The 24577-nt window shown below is 40.7% G+C and overlaps 2 protein-coding genes and 1 long non-coding RNA gene across 5 annotated transcripts; 1 reads left to right on the plus strand and 2 right to left on the minus strand.

Annotated features, from left to right (window-relative positions):
* Positions 1-218: 218 nt before the first annotated feature.
* On the minus strand, positions 219-13407 carry usp40 (ubiquitin specific peptidase 40). 2 transcript variants are annotated; one of them, XM_061063444.1, is made up of 30 exons: positions 12674-13407; positions 12324-12391; positions 11274-11387; positions 10280-10444; positions 9617-9763; positions 9375-9518; positions 9125-9253; positions 8762-8878; positions 8525-8632; positions 8196-8393; positions 7910-8045; positions 7100-7181; positions 6736-6907; positions 6563-6647; positions 6404-6474; positions 5642-6054; positions 5411-5564; positions 5274-5325; positions 4816-4869; positions 4506-4594; positions 4245-4331; positions 4053-4151; positions 3399-3473; positions 3109-3306; positions 2800-2918; positions 2625-2690; positions 2294-2504; positions 2071-2166; positions 1888-1982; positions 219-1725 (listed from the first exon to the last, which is right to left on the minus strand). In XM_061063444.1, the coding sequence occupies exons 1-30, from the start codon at positions 12867-12869 to the stop codon at positions 1617-1619; spliced, it is 3849 nt and encodes a 1282-aa protein (XP_060919427.1). In that variant the 5' UTR covers positions 12870-13407; the 3' UTR covers positions 219-1616. The 2 variants fall into 2 exon arrangements, with proteins under 2 accessions (XP_060919427.1, XP_060919426.1); XM_061063443.1 differs by having other exon boundaries at positions 7910-8048.
* LOC132993562 (uncharacterized) lies at positions 12985-17569 on the plus strand. Its single transcript, XR_009676487.1, has 3 exons — positions 12985-13120; positions 17205-17284; positions 17433-17569. It is a non-coding gene; the product is annotated as an uncharacterized LOC132993562 (long non-coding RNA).
* Positions 14706-23034, minus strand: LOC132993554 (thrombospondin-type laminin G domain and EAR repeat-containing protein-like). 2 transcript variants are annotated; one of them, XM_061063448.1, is made up of 13 exons: positions 22686-23034; positions 20923-21146; positions 20409-20743; positions 19913-20003; positions 19648-19804; positions 19416-19547; positions 19252-19322; positions 18074-18235; positions 17775-17982; positions 17437-17669; positions 15702-15880; positions 15487-15588; positions 14706-15234 (listed from the first exon to the last, which is right to left on the minus strand). In XM_061063448.1, exons 1-13 carry the CDS (start codon positions 22768-22770, stop codon positions 15081-15083), a joined length of 2133 nt encoding a protein of 710 aa, XP_060919431.1. In that variant the 5' UTR covers positions 22771-23034; the 3' UTR covers positions 14706-15080. The 2 variants fall into 2 exon arrangements, with proteins under 2 accessions (XP_060919431.1, XP_060919432.1); XM_061063449.1 differs by having other exon boundaries at positions 15088-15234; positions 15487-15583.
* Positions 23035-24577: the final 1543 nt, after the last annotated feature.

Here is a 24577-nt window from a genome sequence, read left to right on the forward strand (position 1 = left end):
TGTCATAGTTTTTGTTATGTTTGCTGTGCACGAAATAAAACCTGGGCTGATTATATGAGTTTTACGGCATGACATAATTACATTGTAATTACTGATGCATAAATTAGTACATGTTGTAAACAGTTGTAAATGTTGGATCTCATACAGGTGGGGTTCATTTTTATTTTACAAACAGCTGGGTAGGCTTATCAAAAGTAAAAAGAGCCATATTCTAACAATTATCACTTGATACCTTTATTGTTGATAATAATTCCTGCAGATACAATCAGATATTCTCTAACATTATACAGCAGATGAGTCCTGACAAATAACACAAAGTTGTAATCAACACTAGTAATTAATACAGTGTGATACAAAATTAAACTTCACCGTTCTCATGTTGTAAAAAAAAAAAAAAATGGCTGAAAAGAAAACACACAAAAAAATTCTTGGCACTCATCAAGGCCAGATTATAATATTGAACAAATCCTCCAATCAATAAGGAAAATATTTAGATTACCTTCCCCAGTTTTTATTATTACCGAGAAGGATCATTTTACTTCCCTGAAGTTCACATATAGTTCATGCAAATGAAACATCTTATGTCCCAAAAGAAAAACAAACTGTTTATTAAGGAGAATAATTAATCAGTGGTTCCTCCACGTTCTAAGTTATAGATTTATAAGAGACCATTTATAAATGGAAGTAAACAAAGGCAGATGCTGTTTATCACACTGTGTGTCACTTTAATACTTTTTGAACTGTAGTTGAACCTAACCCAGCAGGAGCTCCAACAGTTTGAAGACAGGAAATTAAAATGATGAATAAAAGTAAGACAATGGCGGGGTTAAAAGTGAGTGAGCGGGCAGCAGAGCTGGAATTAGAGAGGTAGAGAGTGAGGTAGAGAGGACAAAGCAGCACTGAAGCTTCTCCACGTTAAGGCAAAACTCTCCTCTCCTTTATCAACCCTAAACATGCCCATGATCAAGATAACAACTGTTACAATGACGAGTTTATCATCATCACTGTGTGAGTAATGACGAGCTCAATAATGATTGATTCAAACTATGGTTGATTCTTTTATTTGAAGACTTGTTAGATAGCTCAACATTTAAGAGGCTACATGTTGATTGCGATAGAACAGTATCTGTGAAAGAGACTCCTCTTAGAAGAAGTTGTCAGTTTAGAACTACTAACCTTTAAAAAGCCCTTTAAGTCAAACTTTAGTTGGGCTGATACTTTGAATATAAGGTTGTAAATTAGCTTTATGTTTAGTGAAAAATATCTGGTTTCCTGGAGGCCACACCCTCTCCAAATATCCTCTGAAACATAAATGACTTTGAAGCTTGTAGATGGAGGAAGATGGCAGTTGCAGTAATATTACACAGAAGTAATGCAAACTACAGTCGATTGGTGCTTAACACAAATTAGATACTTCCTGTCAACGGAAGCGGGAATTTAAACCTAGACTGAACCCTAACCCTAGACTGAACAGGGATTTGAACATTTCTGGAAAAATCGAGTTAAGAGAAATGGCACGAGATTCCCATCTGTAGATTGTCCTAAAATGCAAAATGGTGTGTGTGCTTGTGAAAGTGGCTGTTATAGGTAGTTCTGATTTGTTTGAGAGCAGGGTGCTATCTGAAGACCCCAACGTTGATTGACAGCGCTACCTCTGGTTTCCTGGATTTGGTCTGCCCAGTCTTCTTCTGTGGTCCGACACCGTCACAGCCTGCAGCCTCCCCTCTGAAAAAAACAAAGCATTTTACAAAACGCTCTCGGACTTACTGACGCAGTGTTGATGCCGTAAACATCTACGGAGCTACAGTTATAATCCCTGTAGCCCTGAAGATGTTTGGCAACCATATTTTCCCTGCAGCTGCATGTGTCAAAGTGAAGACGTCCCACCCTTTCCTGCGTTCCTCTGCCTGCGCTCTGAGCATCTGCTGGAGCTGCTCGTCCTCCAGGGTGACAAAGTCCCTGTTGTTGTCAATCAAGAGATTCTGGGGGAGATGGAATAACTTCTTTAAAAGTTTCTTTAGCAAAACCAAAACTGACTTGATTTTAAATCAACCAGATCAAAGTGAATACCTTGATGCCAATTGTGTCACCGTCTTTGAGGTGGAATGGTGCGCCAAGTAGAGATTCTGCCCTTTTCTTCTTTTTCTTTTTGGAAACCTGCTGATTCTAGAAGTGCAAATACAACATATGATTAACTAATAATGTGGTAGTGAGTTAGCAATACATACAAGAATACTATCTGACTGACTGCCCCTCAAACAATTAAGACAGTTTTCTTCTCTTCTCTTTTTACCCAGTTTGAGATTTCTTCCCAGGTATGTTTGTCTTGCTGGTATTTGGCCAGCAGAAGAGAGTCGGGGGAGAGGCCATAGTGTGCAGCCAAACAGGTGCGTAGACAGCGCGGAGAAGAGTCGCGGGATGCATCCCAAACCAGCTCCTCTTGGGGGTAGTAACACCTCTCCCCTGGTACTCCCATTTTAATGTTCAGCAACAACTCTTTGGGGCTGAGGAAAATAAGGGGGAAAACAAAAACAAAAAGCTGGGAAATAAAACAAGGACAATCGCATGGAGGGATAATACAGAACATGTATAAAACAGAAAACTGGGGTCATCTCAAACCGTACCCAAGATCTTCCTCCTTTAGTAGCTGTTGGATACAAAGGTCTGCACCACCTGCCAGCTTCAACTTCCTGATTTGAGGAAAATACAAAAAAACAAGCTTCAAAACTTCATTGAGCATGATCTGGTGGTTGTTAAACACAAAAAGGAATAACCGCTGATACAGGAAAGTTTTCTTACCTGAGTGTGAGTTGTTGTCCTCGGAGGATACGTGCCAGCCTCTTTCCCTCAAGCTGCCACACACGCATGAACGCAGTGGTTGGCATGCACACATGTTGAAGTGAAGGCAGTGTCAGCACCTGATGCAGGAGCAGAGAAAGTAGGATTTTCAGTTAGCGATGTCACTTCAGGGTTAACTCTAAGTCCAGTGAATAAAGTCCAAAAATCACTGTAGTCCAAGAAAACACATCTAGGTGTTTTAATGATTACTTCACTAGGACAAACAATAATCACCAATGCTTGGATTTACACAGAATCTTCAAACACTACCTGAGTCTTGAGATCCTCCAGAGTGGCCTCGTCTGAGATCTCCACCTCTCCGACACTTCTCAGAGCAGCAGAGTGCGTTTCACCTGGAGTCACGACCTCCAGCACTTGCTCCTCAGAGAGGCTGTTGTTGGCGAGTTTAAAATCTGCAGAGTTGTTTCCGGGATCCAGATACAGCCACACAGATAGCTTGAGAAAGCCCTGACAGAAAAATAAATAGAAGAGGGCTCAACAAAGAGTGGAAGGTATAGTGTATGATCCATATTCAATGAAGAATCACAACATTTCAGTACCTTTGGAGGAAGTTGTCCTTCTGTGACGACCAATGTGTCTCCATTACTGATCTTCAGCTCTGACAGTGAAGCATCCTGAGAGGAGAAGTTGTTGTTAACATGAGCTCTAACCGTTAAAAATATCTGTATGTATTTTTTTTAAACAATTTACACCAAGAACCCAAAATATTTCATAAGCTTTCTTTCCTTTCCTGATGCATGAAGTTTTTGCATAGAAACTATCATGACGTTCCATCCTGATAAACCACAGACTCAGACACAAAAGGATGAAAGATTCTCTGATTTGAAATAAGGAGAAACACCTTTCTATATTAATTAAGCTCAAATCAAAGGGTTTTTTTTCTAGACATGCAGAGGCAGATCTCTTTGAAATAATCCAATCAGCTTTTGGCAAATCTTCAAACAATATCCAAAGTTTTTTAGTGTCATATGTTTGTAGAGCATATTTGTTTCGGTACATAGGAAAGTGTCTTCACAGTCAAGGAAGTTGTTTCATTTCAGAAAATGTCTGCAGAATGGAATATTCATGGTGAAATATGACATTAAGAAAGTATGTTTTAAGTAATACCAATTATTAAGCACCAACCAAAAGAAAAACATCTATAATTTGGCTGAAGTAAGATATATTTTTTCCCACTATAATCAGATGCTTACCTCATCCATAAGTGCCTCTCCAACCTCCTCACACCAATCGAGCCTCCTCAAGTGCCAACAGCCGTCCAGTCCAACAGCATCCAGCATTGCCTTCAGACACTGCAAAGAACAATCAATAAACAAAGAAAAAGTACAATTTACATCAGCTCGTTTTTAATGATTCACAAAATAAGTAGAGATCGACTCCCTCACCTCTTTTACAGTACAAGTATTCTCCACAATTATGTCCATCTCCACGCCAGCAGAGGGCGCTGCGCCCACAGAAAAGTGCAAGAAAAGCTGCAAAGCAGAGAGAAAAATCACAACATCAATCAAGCATGACTAACTCTCTTAACTCCATAATTAGTTTTTTTTAAATGCTGGATAGGAAAGGTGCTTTAAGGTTCTGTCACCTTCACCTGAGCAGCTGCAAGTACAAATGATTTACTGAAGGTTCAAATAAAAAAGACACACCTGTGATGCCTTGGGGGCATTTCCCGGACAGAGAGTCAGTGTGGTCATGAGTCGCACCCCTGCATCCCGAACACTCGCCTCCTCACACACTGTCAGGTAAAACAAGGTACAACAACACGAATGCACTTTTAAACGTGATCTTAACTCATAACATCAAAGTGAGATGATGAAAAGACACTTTACAAGCAGGGGGAATTACCTCCAAAACATTTATGAGGGGGCAGTATGAAGGAATGCTTAATATTCTGTCAAAATGAGGGGGATTTCCAGCGCCATTAAAATCACCTGCAGGTAGAAAATGACACGTTACCTGGAGGAAGGAGTTTCCCTGTGCAGTCCACCTGCCTCAGACAGTACTGTGCACCTGCTCAGCCAGGAACATAAACAGGATACAGGCAGAAGAAAATGTAAGACGATAACTTGATTATTCAAGAATATTAATGTGTATTGACATTTTTTTTACAATCATCCTGTTCAACTTTTTTGTCTTTGGCTTCAAGTGGAGGTATTTCAGTTTTTTGGCATTTGAATTTATATTTAATAAGATACATTTATAAGAGTTGGCACTGGATGAATCGTCAAGGTCACGTTTCATCACTTTGTGCACATATGTCTCGTTTCCTCGAGTTTAGACAGATTTTTTTCCTGACCTGAATGAGTTCAGGCCTATCACACATGTTTATCCAATATATGCCGGGATGCACTATTGAGGCTTTCAGTTATAGGAAGTACATTGCAGACAGATGCTTGTCACACTGAGTGGCTTGCCTGAGTGTAGCTGCAGCTCCTCTATGGCCCTCTGTTTCACCTCAAACAGCAGCTGGAAGAGAAACATTAGCGTTATAGATGTGCTTAAATGTAAAAAAATAAAGACAGACCACCAGACAAAAACAACATTTACTGACCATATTTCCTGTAGCAGGAACCTTGATCTTGCGCCTCTCCTCTTCTTTCTCCCCTTCTTCTTCTCCTCCTCCATGTGGTTGAAACTCCACCTGGAGCCAGCGGCAGTCAGAAGGTGTAGTCACAGTGACGACGTCTCCGTTTAGAGTGAACATGCTGAACAAGAAGACACGAGTTGAACACACACCTTAAGAAAACAACATGTACAATCATTAAAGAGGATGATTTTTTACCTGCAATCGAAGGACTGAGGCTCCAGCACCAGCAGCGCGTCCCCATCCTTCAGCGACAGCTCTTTAAGTGTCCGCTGCATGTCATCAGGCGGAAACACCCTCCAACCACTCGCCCCTCCTCCCTCTCCTGCCCCATGTTCTTCTCTCTTTCCTCCCTTATGCTTCTGACACAGAACACTCTCCTTCGGCTCCCCCAGCGCCTCCCTCACCTCCCGAAGTGTAACAGCTCCTGCAAACCCTCTCGCCTCCCTTTTCAGCCCCGGCGCCCCGTTTTCAAAACCACCTCCAGATCCCTCCACACACTCCACCCCATCCTCCACCTGCGGATCCCCGTCATCCCCTAAAAAGGGACGGACCACAGTCAGCAACACTGGCTCCCACTCTGCTCCCGTTAGGACAGCTGCACCACACACCTACAGAGATGAAATATCAGGACACAAATCAACCATCTGGGGGTTATGTTAGCAGGTTTGATTCAGGAAAAATGGTGCTAATGTAAGAACTAAAACAGTGTGAGTAAAACAAACACTTTTTCTATATACACTCCTGCATGCTGTTCTCAAACAAACAAACAAAAATACACAGTGAAAATTATATTTATTAGAGGAAATGTACATTTAGTTTGGATATTCACTCAAATTAAAGCATTATCAATCTGATTTTAAACACTTGTATGCAGACGCCTCACTTAAAAAAAAAAGCAGGACAGATTTAGGATAAGACTACAAAAATGTTCTTACATGTGTACTAATGTGTTCTCACCTCTCTGCCGTTCCACACAAACAGATCAGAGTTTGTAGAAATGCCTGCGCTGTACAGGGAAACACTGTCATCTGTAAATAAAGAATCACATCATGAATACAGTTACAGATGGGAATCCTTTGTATCATCTTCAGAGTATTTCATATGTAAGCGTCTCACCTGTTAAAGTGTTGTAGAGGTGTAGACCTGCAGGGAGACTCTTAGCCACAGTGAGAGCCATGTCCCCTTCCCAGAGTTCCTGCATCTAGAAAAACAAACAGAAAGTAGCGGCTCCCTGCCATCCTAAGCGCTTTAAAACACAACAACTTCTTCTTTTATTGGTGATAAGTTACCTGATAAATGGCTAATCGAAGATCTCCCACAGTCTTTCTGCGGTCGAAACTCAGCGCGGTGCTCCCATCCTGCTCCTTACTGATCGGTTGCAGGGCTCCGTTCTCCAGCCTATAACTGGGTGCCAGGTGGAGGCGGAGCTCCACTGTGTTATTGGTGGCTTCAAACTCCTCACTGTAACACAACACAAAGATAACTGATATTAATAATGATAGTTAAAAAACAACAAATTATGTAACTTCCTTGCGGATAAGGATTTGTTAGATGCAGTTAAATGATAACGTGTGAGTCAGAACCTACTAAAGAGCTCAAATGTAAAACATATATAATATATAACCAAACAGCTGAATGTGTTTGTTTCTGTACCGTATTCGCTGAATTCTTTGGTTCTCCTCCTGAGCCATTTGGGTGAGATGAAGAGGAACTTTGTATTGAGGATTATTCAGGGCTAGAAATGTAGGGGAAAAATGTTTTATTTGATAAAGAAGTCAACTAACTTATCAACCTTAATTCAACTTAATTAAAATAAACTTTATTTGTAATGAATAATAAAACAACAGGAACTAAATATATAAACAGAGCTATATGAAATTTGGAATTAGACAAATACTGAATGAATGAAGTGACCATAGTGCAGTGAGGGACAAAGATAAAACAGGAAATCAAATGTAACCAGAGCGGTTTGAAAACTGACATAAAAGAATAAAGTGATCATGTATGAAGACCAGAGAATAAGCAGAAGGCGGTTAAGGTAATATAGAAGATGAGGTAGATACCCCGACATATGATGTAGGGTATATTTAACAGAAAGTTTACAGCTTAGAGAGTCTGCATCAGGTCGGGGGGGGGGGGGGGGGGGGGGGGGGGGGGGGGGGGGGGATTGTGTCTGTTTTAGGGGGGTAAGGAGTGGAAGTGTGGTTTGGAAGGGGGGCGGGGGTTAGGAGTTGAGGAGCAGGTCAGCCCTGGTAAAAAAAAAAGGTTGCTCTTCTCCTCTACAGTAACTCCTACAGCCTGGACAGGGTGTGTTATTAATGACAGAACAAATCCTAAATGATCAAATTTAAATCAATGATACAGAGACTTATGGTTTCTTTGAAGCAGATCGCCCTCTTGTGTTTTTAGATCACACTACGCGTCTCTCTTTCCCACTCAGATGTAAAACATGGTGTCCATTACCTTCACTGGGCCTGTGCAGCTGTGTTTTTCTGTAGAACAGCATGTATGCGCTCTCTTTGCCCTGGAACTGCTTCTCTATGTCAGACTCCCTGATGGAGGTGACCGACGAGTCGTTAAGGTCAAACCAGTGGCTACCCTGCTGACAGACAGGAAGAGAACACCGTGAGAAACAGGACTCAAAGTAATCACACAAAGCGTGCAACAGAAACCGTCATAAAAAACAGAATTAGGTCAGTGTATTTTTCTTTCTTTGAGTTGATTTAGACGTTGACTTCTGCTTTAATACCTCTTGCTCAGGTTCTGTCTTCTGTTCCAGTCCGGTCTGTTCAGCAGCTTCAGAGTCTGAGGGTGTTGATGGGTCAGAGTTAGGGGTTTGCTCTCCTGGGCTGGGGGGCTCTGTCACAGGGCTGGGCGGGTTTGCCTTCAGAGCCACTCGAGTACCGCTTGACACCAACATGAAAACATCGCTGTGGGACTGCAGAAACTACACAAAAAAGAGAGAAAACATAAGTAGACAGACATCAATTAAGAATGTAACAAAAACACAAAAGGCCAAACAAAAGTGGATTTTATTAAAACATAAGAACGGAGGGGAAACAAGAAAACCAGACATACCTTTCCAATAGGACCATAGTGCTTTCTGAACTTCTTGCTCCAGGATGAACCGATCTTATCCAGGAGTTTCTGTCCAAGCTGGTCCAACAGGACACTCTTTGATGGCTCCTAGTGTACAAGAAGGGAACAACACCTCACTTGGACCTTAATGCTGACTCAACAACAAAAAAAGGAAAAGTTTGACACTGAAGCAAATCTAAACTAAAAGGAAGCTCTTAAGTTTAATACTGCTCATACCTGGGCAATAATAGCAGTGAGAACAGACAAAGGGTCATCCTCTTGTAGCTTTGGCTCACATGCTTCTTTGACCTTCTCCTTGACTTTCATTTGAGTCTTGGGTTTGCATTCCTCCTCCTGGCAAAGAAACACAGACATGTTGCCTTAACCGATACACCTTTAAAAGGCCTTTTTTTAATTTTTAAATCATTTTTAATTCCTGACAGTAATACAAGTCAAAGAACAACAGTAAACCCAGACACAACCAGTTATATTCAATAAATTAAGCCAATAGTCAGTCCCTTGAAGTGTCTTACTTTCAAAAGGAAAGAGATTGTTTCTTTTTTAATAAATTACACATAAATAAACTTGTCTTATTCTCACCTGCGGCTCCCATTTGCCAAGCTGGTCAATGTCCCTGATATAAGCATGATAGTGGCCACCATAACAGCCGCCCTTATGGATAATCACAGAGAACAGCTCGTAGGTGAAATCAGAGTCCTCTCCATCAGTCTGTCAGGGAGAAACACAAAATAACTGATAGTAAGCTTATCAAGACATCGTAGTGTACCAAATACTAAAGAAAATAATGATAAAATAAACAACAATAAAGAAAAGCTTAGAGGTCAGGTACCTGTTCACAGAATGGCCGGAGGTTTATGGTTAGGGGGAAACAGTAGCGTCCAGTCTCCTTGTATCGCTCACATTTGTTGAAGTCGAAGCTGAATCTCAGGAGAGACATGGTCATGAAGGGAGGGAGCTTCTTCAGCTTGGCAGACTAAAAAGCAGAATAGATTTTAAAAAAAAGCAGAATTTGACTACCCTCTAATATCTACTGTATGATAAATGTTAATTATTGTGCTGACTGGGACTGACCTTGGCAGCAGTGACCAGCCTGTCACACCCGGCACAGCGGTACAGGTTGTTTCCCTCAAACATCTCCTCCTCCACAAACATGTTCCACAAAGCCTCCTCCAGGCTGGACACGCCACAAACACACACCGTCAGGTCCAGGAAGTCCTCCTAAACAACAAAGACATAAACACAAATTATTCCACTGACATAGGAGATTTGAGATATCATAAACATTTTGAGCTGGCAACGTAAACTGAGGTTAGCTGGCTAGATGTAATTTAGCAGCACTGCATGAACCTGCCTTTGGTTTCTTAGCTGACAGAGGAATTTACAAACAGCAAGCTAGCCAGTTAACCAACAAGATAAGCCTGGGGGAGTTGAGGAAGTTTCTGTTATCCACTAACAGTACAATATTAGTTAAGCAAGCCAGTGATTTGCCTGCAGGGCATGAAACGAGTTGTTAGAAACCGAGAAAGACAGGTTTGGTTTCAGTTCTAAGGTATAACACATTTAACTCACACGTTGAAAATACAATGAAATGTAGCTGCAAACTGATTCTGAACTTTAAGAGTCAGCCTTATTGTCAGAATCTTGCCACCTTCCTGATCTTTATTTGATTTTAAAAAATGTAAGTTAAGAGTTAAAGGAGGTCAGAAAGTCACCGCACTGCACACGTGGACACACCTGTCTCTGGCTGACGTTACCGCACTCTCTGCAGACAATGCTGTTGACGATGGTGCCGTGGTACAGCCGGTGGATCAACGTACTGCCAGAGGTGTCCACAAGAGAGTGCTCCAACGCACTGAACAGAATCCTATTCAGCTCCTGTACGTCCTGCTGATTTGTTCCCTGAAGACAGACAAAACAGGATCAAATAAGGAAAGACATGTCTGCTCCATAACATGTACTATTACTGTTTTAATAGAATATTGTTTCTGTTATCATCGAAGGCATGTACTGCACTTCCACATAACATTATCAAGACTTGCACTTATGAATGTCTATAAAAGTTTACTGAAAATGGAAAAAATCTCAAGTTTTTTTTAACACCACCTGATTGTTTTATTTGTATATTTTCCCCGAGCCTTTGTAACTTCCTGACTTCTTGAGGGCAATGCATTACAAAAGTCCATTTTTACATCACTCATAAATACAACTGGATTTAGTTTGAGACTTTACTGAGCTGCTTTATCATCATAAATAAGCTGTACATTTCTAAAACCTTTTAGACATAGATATCTAGTTATTGATCAATTTGGAAACATACTTTACTTTTAACCGATCCTTTGTATACCACAACTTTTCAGCATTTCTATTTGCACTGTAAATCCGATTTCTCCTGGTCTGTACTGAAGTTACACTTTCGATTCTAATCGAGTTCTGCTTCAAGTTTAATCACATCTCTGTATGTACGGGCGCGACCTGGAAGAAGGTGGTGATACACGCCCCGAGGCAAATACTGTGAATGTTTCTCCCTCTTTTCCGTTGGTGTGTTTTTATTTGCATGACTGCAGCTGGAATCCCTCCAGACAAAATGAAATTCCAATCCTAACCAAAGTCAGCAAATCCAGTTTGTAAAAATTTAGCATGCATTTCCTGATTTGACTTGAAGGCAAATCAATCACGGGAATGAGAAGGGTAACCTGAGACCTCTTATAAAAAGATAATGGACACACACCTCACTGCTGTTCCAGCCAAAACTGTCAGTGAGGTTGGCAGTGGAGGCGCTCTGCTGGTCCACCAGCAGCAGACTGGAAAACAATCTCTGCAGCTCCAGTGGGATCACTCTGACCTGAGGAGAGATAGACGCTCATTACGCATCATAAAAACATGGGGACGTTACATTATTTATGTTAACATAGGGCTGGGAGATATGGATCAAAACTCATATCTCGATATTGTCACATCTGTCACATAACTGCATTTTACTTATCATGTTACTTCAGCATCTTTTTCACTATGCACTGTTTCATATTTAATCATGTAAATATTAGTCTTTTCTTATTATGTTTATTGTTGATATTTAATGTTGTACTAGGGCTGGGCGATATGGACCAAAACTCATATCTCAATATTGTTTAGCTGAATGGCGATACTCGATATATATCGATATGTATTTTATTAATAGTGAAAACACATGGAAAAATAAACTACCTGTTTGTGAATTTAAAAAAGTAATATTATAAAATAAAAATGTTCCTTAAATACAATAAAAGAGAGAGAGAGGAGGAGCAGGGTTAAGAGGGAGAGACAGACAGTCAGTCATCATCAGTGAGATGAGAAAAAAGTGACCTGGCACCTCTGTAACGTTATTTTAATGCAACATAAACTGTAACGATATTGTCTTACCCTAATATCTTGTTTGAAAATATATCGATATATCTTACAAACTTGACACGTGGGCGGCTGTGGCTCAGTTGGTAGAGTCGTCGCCTCTCAACCGGAAGGTCGAGGGTTCGATCCCCAGCTGAGCAACATGTCTGATGTCCACTTAACCCTGAATTGCTCCCGCTGCTTCAGTGGCGGTGTATGAATGGGATTAGTTACTTCTGATGACACTACATAGCGATCACTACCATCAGTGTGTGAAAGGGTGTGAATGGGTGGGTGTGACAGGCGGTGTAAAAGCGCTTTGAGTAGTCAGAAATGCTATATAAGCTCAAGTCCATTTACCATTTACCAAGTCGATATATTGCCCGGCCCTATGCCCTGCGGTAAAATCACTTACCTTGGCTTCTGGTTTCTCTTTGTCTTCCAGACATCCTAATTCTTCTGAGCCCAAACTAAACAGCTCCTCTGTAAAGAAGCACACATAATAAATAAAGATAAAGATAAAGTTTATTGATCCCCCGTGGGGGACATTTGTGCATTACAACAGCTCCAGAAAACAGAGGATGGGAATATAATTATTAAAAATTAAAATACAAGTTATAAAAATCAAAAAACAAACATATTTACATCAGTTAAATAAAAAAATACAATAATGGAAAAAGTAATAATAAGAAATACACCTTGTAAATAAATCTCCTCTGGTTATGGAGCTCAATCTGAACCCACTTTAAAGCAATGCAAACCTACCTCTGAACTCTGGGGTGAACAGCAGGGTCTGCAGCAGAGAGTTGAGGTAACATGTGCCCCCCTGGTTCTTGATGCCGGACAGCTTCGCTTTACCCCGAGGCGGAGGTGGCTCACTCCCCCCCTTTGTCACTCGCCCCCTGGAGGAGGTCGAGGAGAAGTCTTCCCCCTCCTCTTCCTCGAAAAGATTCCCAAACATGCCGTGTCAATATTATACTCCGTTTTTTGTTTTTTTTTCTCTCCCTTAGTTTGGCTCTGGGACTCTTCCCTCGTCGTAAATGTTAACACTGCCGATGTGCCCTCTTGCTATCTCATCTTGGTCTTCCCGAGTTCTCTGTTGACAATGGCCGGACTAACTCTGAAATAAGAGGACTTCACGGGGCTAAACATAGCGACTATTACCGGATGAGTGTGCGCTGGACTCACAGTAACGTATGCGGCTAACAAAAGGTTGAATGAAAAAGGCAGTGTGATGCTCAAGAGCGGCTTGACAGCTCAGCGAAAATAGAAAAAAAAAAAAAACTGTCGGGTAACGTTAACTTACCGTGACACTATGAATGGCGACTACTTACCGGAACACTAAAAACGGTTTTAATTAACCTGAACCTCGGTGTAGCCGTTGACCCTGTCTCTTTCTTTCTCCGACTGTCTTAAAACGGTTAACAAACGAAACGTAAATAAAAACGCCGTCGGTGAACAGTAGGCAGCCATGTTTCTTCCTGGCAGAAAACGGTGAGGTGCATTGTGGTACTTGTAGTAATACACTCGGTTGCCATACTAACTCGAAACTGAACACAATTTCAATAATTTTCTTTTTTTAAGGGTTGGTATTGCGTTAACCATGATAAGTATAAGTATGTGTTTTTATGGATTTTATTTAAGTAATTAACTGCTACTTAATAATAGTACGACAGAGGATTAGGGCCATGTTAAAAAAAAAAAATAATTAATTTCGAGATTAAAGTCCTAAATTTACGAGATTAAACTCGTAAATTTACGACTTTAATCTCAATTTTTTTTTTCTTTTTTTTTTTTTTTTTACGTGGCCCTAATCCTCCGTCGTATAATAGCGCTCTGTAAATACTGTATTATGTACATTTATTTTGAATAGTTCAAGCTAAGCTGATATAAACTACATTTCCGACAAAAAACTGTCGGTAACATTAATTTACCGTGACACTATGAATGGCGGCTACTTACTGGAACACTAAAAACGGTTTTAATTAACCTGAACCTCGGTGTAGCCGTTGACCCTGTCCCTTTCTTTCTCCGACTGTCTTAAAACGGTTAACAAACGAAACGTAAATAAAAACGCCGTCGGTGAACAGTAGGCAGCCATGTTTCTTCCTGGCAGAAAACGGTGAGGTGCATTGTGGTACTTGTAGTAACACACTCGGTTACCATAACTAACTCGAAACTGAACACAATTTCAATAATTTTCTTTTTTTAAGGGTTGGTATTGCGTTAACCATGATAAGTATAAGTATGTGTTTTTATGGAAGTAATTAACTGCTACTTAATAATAGTATGACGGAGGATTAGGGCCATGTTCATTTTTTTATTTTTTTATTTCGAGATTAAAGTCCTAAATTTACGAGATTAAACTCGTAAATTTACGAGATTAAACTCGTAAATTTACGATTTTAATCTCAATTTTTTTTTTTTTTTTTTTTTTTTTTTTAACGTGGTCCTAATCCTCCGTCATATAATAGCGCTCTGTAAATACTGTATTATGTACATTTATTGTGAATAGTTCAAGCTAAGCTGATATAAACTACATTTCCGACAAGTCTAGGCCTGAAATCATGGGACATGTAGTCCACAAGAATAAACACGTATTATAGTGTTTATGGAGTCAGGCAGTTATGTGCTCAGGGCCATGAGTGTTCATTAACCACAAAACAGTATATCATTAAAACTTGTGTATTGCTGTTGTTCGTGGAGGGTGTTATTGCTACCGATGTTGGTATAACAATCTGTAAATGAGAATCACTGAAGGTTCACCAAATCACAAACCACTCTGGTCCTCCATATGAACTTATTAAGTCTTGTTTATTGTAGGTTCAATAATTTACTGTTACCTTTTTATAACCTTTAATTCATACAGTCAGAGGCAATATAAGAAAAAAAGGCTATTCTGTTTTATGAGAACACACATTCAAGTAATTAACAAAAGTTTGACATCATCCCTGAAACAGTGCTTAGTGTATGACCTTGACAACCTCTTAGCCCTTCTTATTTTGAATCTGCAAACAGGCAGAGTTTTACAAAGACACATTCACAAACGTCCAGCTCTATTATCGCAAATATTCTCTCAAAAAGAAACATACATAAACTTACAATGAAGGACAGCAATTATGTACACATAAATACAGTACAAAGACCCAAATGCACACTCTTCTTTGGTCGCCTAGTAGGTTTTCAACTTGAACACTTTGGAGAGAGGAGCTTTGGCACTAGAGTAGATCAGATACGATTCTCCTCTCAAGCTGAAAAACTCCCAATCACTGCACCCAATCGTTGGGAGCCAATGAACAGGAACAAAGCCTTCATATCCCTGCCACCTGAAAACCAACAAAGAAGAGGAATGAAATCAGGGGTGTATTTACATCTGCTTAACATAGACTCTAAAATTGGCTGTCAGCTGCTTCCTGTTTCCTAAGTGCTGGCATTTTTCACTACTCTGGTTCACAGGAGGAAAATATATCTACATTAACACTTACATGCATGTTTCTGAGGTTATTTAAGCACAAGCTATCAATCAGAATGGTTGAATTATTTCACACTGGGAGGGTTGTTGTTGAAAAGATGAATACCTGTAGAGAATGCTGTTGAGAGAATAGGATTCTCCGTTGAAGGAGTTTGCAACAACCAGAAAATGTTCCTCCCCGAGGCTGAAGAACTCCCAGTCCACTGCGCTGCATAAACAACACAATGTATGTGGTGATGACAATGACACAGGAAGCCTTCTCTTTATCTGTGTGAACATGCACCTGGCATATACAGTACTGTAGTGTTTGCACATCTGTACCTGTAAGTGATGATATCCTGGAAGCGGACAAACACCTGTCCATTCATGTCCAGTTCGTAGATGGTGGAGTTGATGGCGTACTGACTCGGGCCTTTACCTTGCAGTCTGTGTCCGTTGGCAACGACTAAAAAGACTCGCGTTCCGATCTGAAACATTTCCCAGTCTGTGGCGCAGAATGTCTGGATTGACATAAAGAGAGAAACGTCTACGTTGTGTTGTGAAAAAAATGCATAAAGTGGTGAAAAGTAACTAAGTACATTTACTCAGGAACTTTACTCAAAGCTCCTGAGAGAGGTTTTTCCCCAATTTTGAAACAGCCTGCAATCAATGCGGATGACTCTGCATGACTTCAAAAGCAAAGAGACCAGCAGGAAGAAGAAACGGTTATTTTTTATGTCTGTTATAGATGCCAGTAGGTCAGTGTCAGAAGGAGTGATTAACAGCAAGCTGCAGAAACAGCCTTTGTCGACATTTTCCACAACAAAGATCCATGTAATGGACAGGATCAGCAAAGAGATAAGACATATAGGCTCTGTCCACAGGGGGGCGCCAGAATCAACACAGTTTGAAAGTTCCTTATGGTAGCTTTAAATACACGTTTGAGGTACTTTGACTGTACATGAGGATAATAAGATTAACAGTCCACTTGTAACTCTGTTAGATTTTATTTGACAACTGAGGTGACTTTTCATAGATTAACCCCAAAAAAATATGACTTCATGGTTTTGTTCTGTCCCATCTCTTCAGTCATCGCATGAACCCTTACATTAATCTTGTGTCCCTTGAAGGGCCCTCCATCCATAGGTTTGGAACCGCTAGCCATATATCTATTGTAACTGTATTTAAAGTAGTAGCTCCAGGTTAAGCAAATCCCAACGGTAAAATGCTGCTAAGTCATTGTTGCATCAAGAATGTGAAAATGTCATATATGATACAAAAATCCCCTAAAGGATTAATTTTCTGTTGAATTAGTTCTTTAAATTTGAGTACTTTTAAAATCATTAGCTAAAAAATAATCTCTTTTGGATTAGGAGCATTAGGAGACTGTTGTGTCAACACTTCTGAGATCTAAGTATTTCTTTGACTTTTTCCTTTGAGTTGAAAACTTGACTATTATTGAGCAAACAGAGCTGTGTTTTTCTTGTTCAAAAAAGAAAGCCCTGCTTGCGTTTCTTCTCTTATTTCTGGCTGATTTCACATGATTAATTTAAGACTGCCCCAAGGTGTTAAAAAATCCTCACATCCAGCTGTGGAGTTCCCCTAAATCATCTCCTTATAGTTTCTCAAGTGACTATCAATGTGTCAACACGCCCGCCTCAAATGTGTCTACATTCAAATATACGACTCGCTATCAGTACTGTGTCAAAGCTCTGATATAACGCTCAAGTAAATCTTGGCTAACCACAACCTTTTGGCTCTATCTGAAAATGTTCCTTACTTTCCGTCGTTCTTTCATAACCCTGCTATCTCTCCCTGTTTATATCCCCTTCCTGCTGTGTGCAGACTAAATGGTTTTTCATGCTCACAGATACAGACCTCATCAGAGGAAATCAAACCCCAGCTGGTGTCAAAATGAATGGCAGGTAAATCATGCAGAAAATGTGTGAAATTTAAGAGCCCTAGGCCAAACTTCCCCTGATGCTCAAACACTTTAAAGATACCTTACACTCAGCTGGGCATTTTTTTTTTTTTTTTACATCACATTCAACGTTTTCCTTTTATGTTCGACAGATACCTTGATTGTCTGGAACACCTGGAAGCTGCCGTTGATCCAAATGTAGATGACTGAGTCGACAGTCGTGGTCACTCCATCGAAGGCGTTCGCTACCACCAGGAAGTGATACGGTCCTACTGTGAAGTACTCCCAGTCGTACGCCCCGGAGGTCAGCAGGGTCTGGTGAACCTCAAAGACCTTTGTCAACTTGTTCCATTTGTAAATCACACTGTCTATCGTGTGATTAGTATCACCTGCAAGACGAATCCAGACAGAACCAACCGAATATAGTGTTATATTTTGTGGATATCATGCCAGGATTATGCTGTGCAGTCATTTGATTAATGCTAAGTCTTTACCTTGTCTATGATTGGCTACAGCGAGATAGGTTTGTTGGTCGATGCTGAAGGCTTCCCAGTCTCGTGCACAGTGCGTCTGCAGCGTCTGGAACTGCACAAACTTCTTACTCCTTTTGCTCCACTTGTAAATCACAGAGAAGTCCGTCCCTGATTCTTTCTTCAAATGTTTGTCTGGCCCTCCTCCAGAGTTCGACACCACCAGATATATCTGAGCATCGAAACAGGGAGAATTTCAGCTACACCAAACTGTTATGCCCAGATGACTGAAAGCATGCAGCATCTCTTCTTTAGTGTAACACCTTTTTGCCCATACTGAAGTGTCTCCAGGCCAGAGCTTCATACGTGCTGATGTTCTGGTAGAGCTGGAAGCCTGAATGGCTCCACAGATACAAAGCAGAACCGGAGGCTGAAGACCGGTGAGCCATCGCAGCCATCAGGCCCACGCCGGGTACCTGGAACACCTGGAGATATAAGATAGAGAAAAAAAAACATAAAGGAGCGATACAATATGGACATCCATATTAAATACATGAAGGACATAACAGGATGAGGAAAAATTATACTTGAACAAGATTTTATGCAGTTTTGTGTAAACCAAAGAAACAAGCAAGTAAAGAAAAACAACCTCGACCAATCGAGAGTGACATGTTCAAAAATCAAGAATGGAGACCTGATTGGATTGTAAAACTGAAAAGGTGGAAAAGTTCTGTCACTAGCAGTTTATTTTGTACTCCTTTTAAGACAAAGTATTTTTCTACACATGATGATAATCTATATAAAAGCAATGGACGTAGCCTCTGACAGTAAAAGCCAAAGTGGAATTATCTTAAAAATGCATTCTTTCATATGACCAGCAGGGGGCAACTCCACTTGTTGCCATAAGGAGTTGCGTTGTATAGAAGTCTATGACAGGATAACCCTACTTTTCCCTTTTAATTATCACTTAAACTGACATTTTCCAGGAGAGTTTTTGATCTCAATCTCTAGTTTTAAAATGTCTTTAGTGCAGCATGATGTAGTAAACTATTGTCTTATTAGGAGTGACATCAACAATAAAAAAGGTAATGCTTTAGGGTGAGGCTTCCTTGTTACTTATGGATTACTACTACAGCAACTTTTCAAACAGGAAAATAAACATAGCAAATGCATATCCACCCTCTTGTCTAACTATTGTCACTTTTGGCTCCAAAAAACAAAAAAAAAGGATGGCAACAGTTAAATTTCCAAACTCTAGGCCTCAAAACAGTAACCTACATAACAAAGCCACAGTTGCTTTGTCCATTCAGTTATACACGGTCTATGCCTATGAACAATTTTCTTAGGCTCATTTTGATTAGCATATTTTCATTTTTTTTCCCAAACACACTGATTGGAAATTCTAGATCTTAAAAAATACAATAAAACATAAAACATTTGTTTCATTCCCTTTCTTTTGCAGTCGTATAGCCACACACACACACACATAGTGATAGGATACCTCTATGTCATGTGTCTCTGAGCTGGTGCTGAGGACCTGGTGTTCCAACACATAGTCCAGTCGTTTGTGATCTGAGTCGATGGAGAGGCAAAGACAACGCATATATCAACTTAAAGTGGGAAACAAGTTGCTTATGAGCCTGTAGTCGGACGTAAGATTCTCACCCTCTAGCACAGCGATCCACACTGACCCGTCACAGAGGTAGAGGCCTTTCTTAAGTGGATTGAACCACATCTGACCTTGAAGCAGCTCAGAGCATGACCGCTCCAACCCCACTGACACACGCTCGTCTGAGTCTGATCAAAACACAGAAGACAAGACACACAATCAAAAAGGAGAACGTGTGAAGTTATGTCTTATACGTTATGCTGTATTAGATGTAAAACTTTAAGTTACCATAGGAGGTGACTTGGTTGTCGTCATTTCTCCCCGTGGCAGGCAGGTCTGAGAGCAGTGGTGGCACCGACAGAGCTGCGAGTTTGGGATCAGAAGACGGGCAGACGTAATGTGTGGCATCAGAACCCGGCACCAAAACCAGCTGCCGCAACAGACCCTGTACGCGGCGCAGCAGCAGAAAGAGGTAAAGATTGACGGTTTTATAGATGAGGAGTTAAGCGCTCATTTATTATTAAAGTATGCGATAAGGAAATCAAAGCCTTACTGAATACAAGCCGTTCCATCTCCCTCGGCTGCCAATGTGGAATCTGGCTCCCTGAATGTTGAGGTCTGAGGGGAAAGGCCTTGAGGGAACACTGTTCGTAATACAAAGATATAATTATTTCTAATAGCAGAGATTAGATGTTTTCCATCTATAAATGAACGTAAAGTATTCGTAATTAAAGTAGTCTCCTGCGTGCTTCTGTTTGTAGGACAGAGGTATGAATTATATCATAAAGGGCTGATATTCCTCCTGTCGGTGCGCCAGAGGGAGTTTCCACTAAAAACCATCTATCACATACTGTCAGGCCACTCTAATATGACTGCAGGGTGCGAGCGGATTTGGAGCAGTGCCATTGTATTGTGGTGACGGATCTACAATCCCTCGAGGGAACTCACAATGAACAGGAAGAGAGGATTGTGGGATGCAGACAGAGGGAACAGAAAGAAGAAGAAAAAAAGAGCCCAGAAGAGGAACAATAAAAAATGGATGTACTCACATTTCCAGTGGTGAGTTACAGTCCACTGTGAGTCTGACGTGTTGACGACCGACGGCCAGGACCAAAGTGTGCCACTGGTTATCGGCCAGTCGAGCTCCTCCGAACACCCAGTGCTCCGTGACCCCTCCGTGACCTCTGTAGAGGAAGTGCAGACGTTTCCTCGAGAGCCTCAGACCAAGGATGATCCGTCCTCTCTCCCCGTGTCGCTCGCTCTCTTTAGTCCTTTGCGAAATGTTCCCATTTTCATTTCCATTAGTGTTCTCCTCTTCCTTTCTCACCCCTTCTTGTCTCTCGTGGTTTTTTGGCTCCAGTAAGGAAAATATGTATTCATTTCTCTGAAAGGTAAACGGGGGAAAGCACTCAGACACATTATGAGGTATTTGAACAGAAAGGATTAGTCGAGTCATTTGAAGTTATTTATAGATTTAGTTGCTGTTATTTCTGAACTTTCTCTGTACTTTCCACTTAAAGAATCCAGTGTTGTTGTGTTATGTCACAAACACAGATTGCTCACCTTTGTCGCAGTGTCAGAGACTTTAATGGTCAAAACGAAGGAGAATTCTTTGGGGAAGAGGTCGCAGTCGACCAGCAGCTGGGAGGAGGGGAAGCTCATGGAGGGGTGCGGGCTCGAGAACTGTACTCCACTCACCCCTCCGGCCTGCCTCATGCTCACCCCGGGTACCAGTTTGGAGGGATCCCTCTCCAGCACGAAAGAAAGAAGATCCAGAGGGAGCAAATCTGCAGGCAATAAAGATGCCGGGGATGATTGTTTTATTGGTTAAGCCTTTTATCCAGAGTACACCAGACATTTAATAAGTTGACGTTTTAAAGCCGCTAGCAAGGTCCCCAAAATGCCACTGGGAGGCCCTGACATGGTCAATGGAATAAAGAAGAATCAAATAGAAAATATGCTAAACCAAATGATGTTCTTTACTTTTTTTCTACATCACTGAAACTTAAAAACCTTGAAATGGAAACCTGAGAACATTTCATCAACCTCTCCTTTGGCAGAGGTTCTTGTACTTCTTTATGCTTTCACTGTTATAATTCACTGTCAGCTATTGTGCTTTTTATTTTACCGGCTTATCTCACTTTTAACAAATTCTAATTTATGCATATAAAACATATGAATAACGTACATCCAAGGCTTTATTATGAAGCAAAATGCTCGAAGGAATGTGCACACAAAGCTGACACAAGTATTCAGCTGAGAGAAAATGACGGGCGATTGAGTTGACAATATTTTGGATATTCTAAGTTTTTTTATGGAAGAGTTTTGCTGTTTGGTAATTTGGGCAAAACAATGTTTTTGTCTTAAATATTGTTAGTTTGAAAACTATTTAAAGTCTCTCTCTGCAAACAAGAGCCCTGCAGCGTAGACATGAATGCATGAAATAATGATAATATTGTATGTAATTGAACTTTTAGTAGTGAAACTGTCAACAGAACATTTTGAGACATTCCCTGTTTTACTCCTATACGTCAACTTTAAATTTTTAATCCAGGTCTCTTTAAAAAAAAAAAAGAATACTACTGCCACTACTACATGAAGTTTATTGTACAAAAGCATGGGGTCATGGGAGCGCAGATGGCCCAGTGGTTAGGTCGTGCCTCATTTAGGAGGCTATAGCCCTCCACTCTCTCTCCCCTGTTTCCAACTCTATCCACTGTCCTATCAAATAAAGGCAAAAAGCCCCGAAATCAATCTTTTTAAAAAAACAACCATGGGGTCCCAAGTGGGCATGGGTTTCTCTAAGGGGACACGGGTTGAAAAGGTTGGCAGCAGTAAAGTAATAAATCAATAAAAAGCTGTAGCATGCTCCCCTGCTGTGTGTGAAACGGGACCTGGGTGGAGCCTGAGCTATAGGAGGATTTAGGAGGGGTTGTTATAAAGAAAGATTCTCAATGGAAAATTAAAAATTAACCAAAAAATGACGAGACATCAAACAGACCAGTCACCCTGTTGTTTTACGATGTGTATAGAATTGTTGTGGAATCTGAACCACATCCACTGTCTGTACTTGTTTGTGGAAGTCAGTTTAAGTTAATATTGCACGCAACACAGCACGCACAAACACTCCCACTGCACTGTAAGCAGACGCAGCCAGTCGGAATTTTTGGCTGGAGGGGTTTCCAAGCTTTTCAGATGACACCGGCGTAAACCATTCACAGAATAATCATTAACCGAACATCCCATGTGCTGCAGTTAGTCGAGGTAATGGACAGAAACACAAGGAGGACAGGAGAGAGGTATAACAGAATAAAAAGGTACATTACCTGCACAGTGTCTCCATGTGTCAGTGGTTGTGCCAGTGACCTTTAATCCCAGGAGAAGGAACAGCGTAAAAATGATGGATGACATCACAACAAAATCCTGTTTAGATCAGTTTGCAGCCGGTAGAAATGTCCTCATTGTGAAGGTAAGTCTGTTTCAGTTGCTCCCTTTTAAGTGACAATACACACCAGACAGCTGTGCATTTTCATCTTAAACACAAGCGAGCATTGTTTCAGATCTTCCAAATGAAAGCAAAAAGTGTCAAAGCAGCATTCTTGGCTCCCTTAAATTCACATGTACTGAGGTAGCAGCTGTAAACAGTCCCTGAGCATCTGTGTGTGTGTGGAGAGGAATCCATTCATCTGTGTGGAGAATCCTGCACCTGCAGCCCTTTTTAAACACAAACAGCCATGCAAATCACAAACCAGCCTGTCAGTCATACCTCCCTCCACCGCCTCTGATCACACAGACCTGCCCGAGGGAGTGGGCTGCTCCTCCAATGAGTGTGTGTGTGTGTGTGTGTCATGACTTAGTGAAAGTAGAGCAAATAAACAGAACATTTTAATATACTTGTAAATGAAATGTATGTCAAATTCCTGAAAACATTTCACTACCTGTAGGAGATCATAGCTTTCATGGCAATCTCTTTTTTTTTTTTTTTAATTTCGAGGCTATACTGAAGACAACAACAGACGTCTGTGACCTTTGGTCCACTAATGGATTGATGGATATGAGCTCAGCTATTATCATATTAGCTGTTATCCTGGACTTTTATTAAACCTGAGAAACGGAGGTATGTGCATGAACCCAGCTGTGATATTAAAGTCTCAACCCTGGGTTCTTACTTGTTTGGAAATAATGAAAAGAAAGAAGTCTCGGGGAATTAGAATCAGGCTCTGACTGTGAAAGCAAAGACCCCCCCCCCCCCCCCCCCCGAGAGAGCATTAAAATACAATATCCATGTCATACTCTAAGTGAATTTAGTTAGACACTGTTGGATCATTTGACTTTCAAATACTCCCCGGGGCGTCTCTAGGAGGTTTTTGGATTGTTGATTGTCACACACAAGTTAAAAATACACTTGAAAGAATATTATTTAAACTACATGTCACCCTGATTTATTGGTTTCCATGCACTCATGAAACTAACAGATAGTGTTTTGAGATATATATCGCTCTCTCATCTTGTCCGATCTCTCTGAATCCTCTCATCCACCGAGCGGCTCATTTACAAGGCAAATGTGCTTCATCTCTCTTCCACTTGTTCAAATGATACACCGCACTCAAATCAGGATATATCAAGATCTATATCTGCCTTTTCTTTTTCCTCTCCTCATGTGTCATGTGTCTCTCTTCCTTCCAGGCATGGTTTTGACTGGACATTGCAATCTCTCTTCTGTGGTTGCAGAAGGACAAGGTTGGATGCAGAAAGTTGATTGTGCGGTCATGCAGTGATTTTCCTTATTCCTGGTTTGATTCATCAACTGCTGCTTTTATTTTTATCGTCGTTTCCAGTGGTGCAGACTTTAGGCACTCGGGCCGAGTATCAGATGAGATTTGAGGATCTAAATGTGGCCTCGTGTGATAAAAGACGGGCTAGAGATGGTGAAACAATCTTTGAAGTAATTATCTGACTTTGTTTAATATATCAGGTTATCTTTATTTTAAATCTCTGTTGTCGCTTTAAATGAAGTTTCAAGCACTTCTGTGTTTCAGGAGCCAATAGGAAAAGAAAAATAACGGTGAGTAAATTCATATTAAGTAGTGTGTATCCGCAGTGGCTTGCTTTAACTTTAAGTACAAACTTGTAGAACTTCTTTTTGACTTTGTTTTGTTTCATGCTGAATTTACTCTGAGATTGTTAGTATGTATTAACTAAGTGTGTTATATGTAGG

The sequence above is a fragment of the Labrus mixtus genome, chromosome 18 (assembly GCF_963584025.1).
Source record: "Labrus mixtus chromosome 18, fLabMix1.1, whole genome shotgun sequence".
NCBI classification, from domain to species: Eukaryota; Metazoa; Chordata; class Actinopteri; order Labriformes; family Labridae; genus Labrus; species Labrus mixtus.